Source organism: Pseudoliparis swirei, chromosome 22 (assembly GCF_029220125.1).
Source record: "Pseudoliparis swirei isolate HS2019 ecotype Mariana Trench chromosome 22, NWPU_hadal_v1, whole genome shotgun sequence".
Classification (NCBI taxonomy): Eukaryota; Metazoa; Chordata; class Actinopteri; order Perciformes; family Liparidae; genus Pseudoliparis; species Pseudoliparis swirei.
In genome coordinates, this window is record NC_079409.1 from 12,106,804 (window position 1) to 12,109,984 (window position 3,181).

The 3,181-nt window shown below is 42.0% G+C and overlaps 1 protein-coding gene across 1 annotated transcript; it reads left to right on the forward strand.

Moving 5' to 3' along the window:
• The first annotated feature begins 364 nt into the window (after positions 1-364).
• Positions 365-2,391, forward strand: ino80c (INO80 complex subunit C). Its single transcript, XM_056445198.1, has 5 exons — positions 365-645; positions 1,032-1,148; positions 1,243-1,354; positions 1,543-1,610; positions 1,710-2,391. Exons 1-5 carry the CDS (start codon positions 466-468, stop codon positions 1,839-1,841), a joined length of 609 nt encoding a protein of 202 aa, XP_056301173.1. The 5' UTR covers positions 365-465; the 3' UTR covers positions 1,842-2,391.
• The last annotated feature ends 790 nt before the right edge of the window (positions 2,392-3,181 follow it).

The window sequence follows — 3,181 nt, forward strand, 5'->3', positions numbered from 1 at the left end:
AATACAAATAATAATACGCATATTTTTTTAATATTCTATTTAAAATCCTTGAGTGTTTGACTTTATTTAATTAGAAAACATCCGAAAATAGTATTTTTCCGTATTATATTAGTACAATATTGATTGTGTAACTCACATTATTAACACATAATTTTAGTTATTGAATAATAAACAACAAACACTTCCAGGTAAAGAATATTGTATTTATTTTACTGCATTCACATTTAACTACATGCACTAAAATATATTGTTTCTTTCTGCACGGACACATTTTCAATGTATGAATAGTCATATTTGTAAATAATGATATGGTCATTTTTTTGATTTTCAAATTGACAGGAAGTGAAATAATTCCATATCCGGTTGAAGCGATGTTTACAATGCGGACGTCGGGCGGCTAATGCTAAATATCTTGGGATAAATCTGCATTCCCGTCGTATATTCTCACCACCCTGCTCAACACAAATGTCATCTCAGAGCCCCGTGACCGTCAGGGCTCCGCCAGCAGCCGCCAGCTCGGCCGCAGTCCGGGGGAAGAAACGTCCCGCTAGTCCGGCGGTGGCTACGGCTCCGCAGGTCACCGGAAGCTGCAGCAGCAAGAAGAAGAAAAGCCAGATGACCGCTCCACCCACAACACAGCCGCAGGTAATGCACATGGTACTGGTGACCCCGCGTCTGTCGGCGCGGTGAAGCTCATCCAACTGTAATGTGGCCTAATTGCTGAAGAATATTACTCTAAATAACGTTGTTGATGACAACATGTACACATTGATTCGGATCTAAAGGCAGCCAAAAAGCACTAATAAACTATATCACAAGTACACCGTGTACAAAGCATGTCGAACGACCTGTTATTCACATACATGTGCTGTCCATAACGGCTGCATATGTGCACATTTACATGTTGTGTCGTATCTACAGCCGAGCAAGGCGAGAAACCTGAAACCGTCTTTAATATGCACAACACTTGTAAAACAAGTAGCTAAAAATCAAATGGGATTACTGCATGTCTGATGTCTTTGTTTCATCAGATTGCAGCTGTGGAGTCGGTGCCTGAGGTGAAGCCAGTGGGACCAGCTGACTGCGGTCCTACTGCCATCCCAGAGTCCACAGCAAAGCCTCCACCGTTCAAAGACCCCGCGTTTATGGTGAATGTCTGCTTCCAGTTGGCTTTTACGTTGGTCTGCCTCTGTGGCTTTCCCCTCAATTTCCCCCCATGTGTTCCTCTCTGAATCTCTGCAGCATTCTGGGATCGGTGGAGCAGCAGCAGGTAAAAAGAACCGGACCTGGAAGAATCTCAAACAGATCCTGGCTTTGGAGCGGACTTTACCCTGGAAGCTCACTGATCCCAGCTGTGAGTTTTCATTGTTGTTGTTATTATTACTTATACATTTTAACTCAGAAATAGGCTATATTTCTATATTCTAAACTCAAAGCCCAAATTAATTGTTGACCATTTTCAAATAAAATGTTACTATCTCAGTGACTTTATTTTAAAATGTCTAATCGGTAGTTAATTTTAAGATCTTGGTGAGTTCACAGACTACAGCATTGACGCCCTTCCCTCGTTGAAGCCAACTAAGAAATACTCTGACATCTCCGGACTCCCTGTGAGCTATCACTTTGATGAAATCCTTTATTGTACGATGAACTCAATTACTTTTAAGTCGTGGGTAAAGCTTACACTGAACACTCCCGTCTTCCCTCAGGCAAACTACACAGACCCTCAGACGAAGCTGCGCTTCACATCCTCGGAGGAATTCTCCTACATCCGCCTCCTCCCCACAGATGTCGTTACCGGCTACCTTGCACTTCGGAAGGAAACGTGCATCATACCTTGACAGCCGAGCAAGGCGTGAAACCTGAAACCGGTTTCAACCAGAACTGAACTTGTGTCAGTGTAGGAAGCTGTTGGGCCAACCAGGGGGCTGAGAGTACAGGTGGCATGTGGACAAGGCCTCATTCAGAATTGTTACTGCGTGACAAAATTAATGCAATTGTGAAACAAGATTTTTACTTTTGGAAAAAATATAAAGTTATTTGCGTATTCTAATTGTGACACAAATGTGATGCTGTCAATAGCTCATTGTTTTATTTATTCCTAACGAGGTCAAAATATAATTCAAGTCGGAAATATAGTTTTATTTGGCATATTTTTAAATACACATTTCCCAGTATCTAGATGATATTTTTCCATGAAGCGCTCCTATGAACTGCGGTGGGAGGAAGTTTGAGAGCTCCTGTTAAATCCTCAGGAAACATAGAGTTGGTTCTTAATTACTCTGCAGAGCCCTACAGGCAAGGATGCACTCCGCCCCCTTGTGGTAGAATATCTGTCTCCAGTGGTGAACGTTCAGTCCCTGTTGGGTTAAAGAAGTTGGAGACAAATCAGTTTGCAGAGCTGTTGGAAAGAGTTTGTCCATTTCAGATTGATACTTTTTACAAGAAGCTCATTTTATTTTTATGTTGACATTGATTTGTGCTTTCCTGTATGCATCTTTGCACTAACACATTTTCCCAGGTGAAGTCAGTTTCATCTCAATCATATACAAAGGAGAACCATATTCCCATGTATTGGACATTGATAGAAATGCTCCTCTGGGCCTTCGCTGAAACGTGAACCTGCTGCTGTGCTTAAGTGCTCTGCACCCAGAGGAAGGTCTTCCTTCTGCTCCTTCATTTCCAGCCAGCTTTATGGACCCTGAAGCTGCAGACAGGTGTTGTCAGGATTTCTGCAGTTGCTCTCGACTTGCAGTTTCATGTCGCTGAGGACACTTTTTTATGATCCTTAGAGTTGTGAGAAATGAGCAGAGAGTAAGTTGAGCGGAGGCTGAGAGGATGGGAAATAACGCCAGACACATGAGCATGTGACTTTCTGAATATGTTAAAACGCCAAATAAAAATGCACTGAATAAGAAAAGAAAATTAGTTTCTTTAAACAAGAATGTAAACTAATATTCATATTACAGTAACCAGCCGGCCCAGTGGAGTGCTGCTACCACCATGTGTTGTACGGAAGGCTCTGCATGCAGTAAGCTGTAGGCAACATGTGCAAACAGATCTTATTGATCACATAATGGGTGTAAACTTTTTTTTTAGTTCCACAATGAACCCAAATGATGAAGCTGCTAACCTTCCTGTAAAGGGTCACAGCGTTTTAGTGACATGACTATGACCAGCT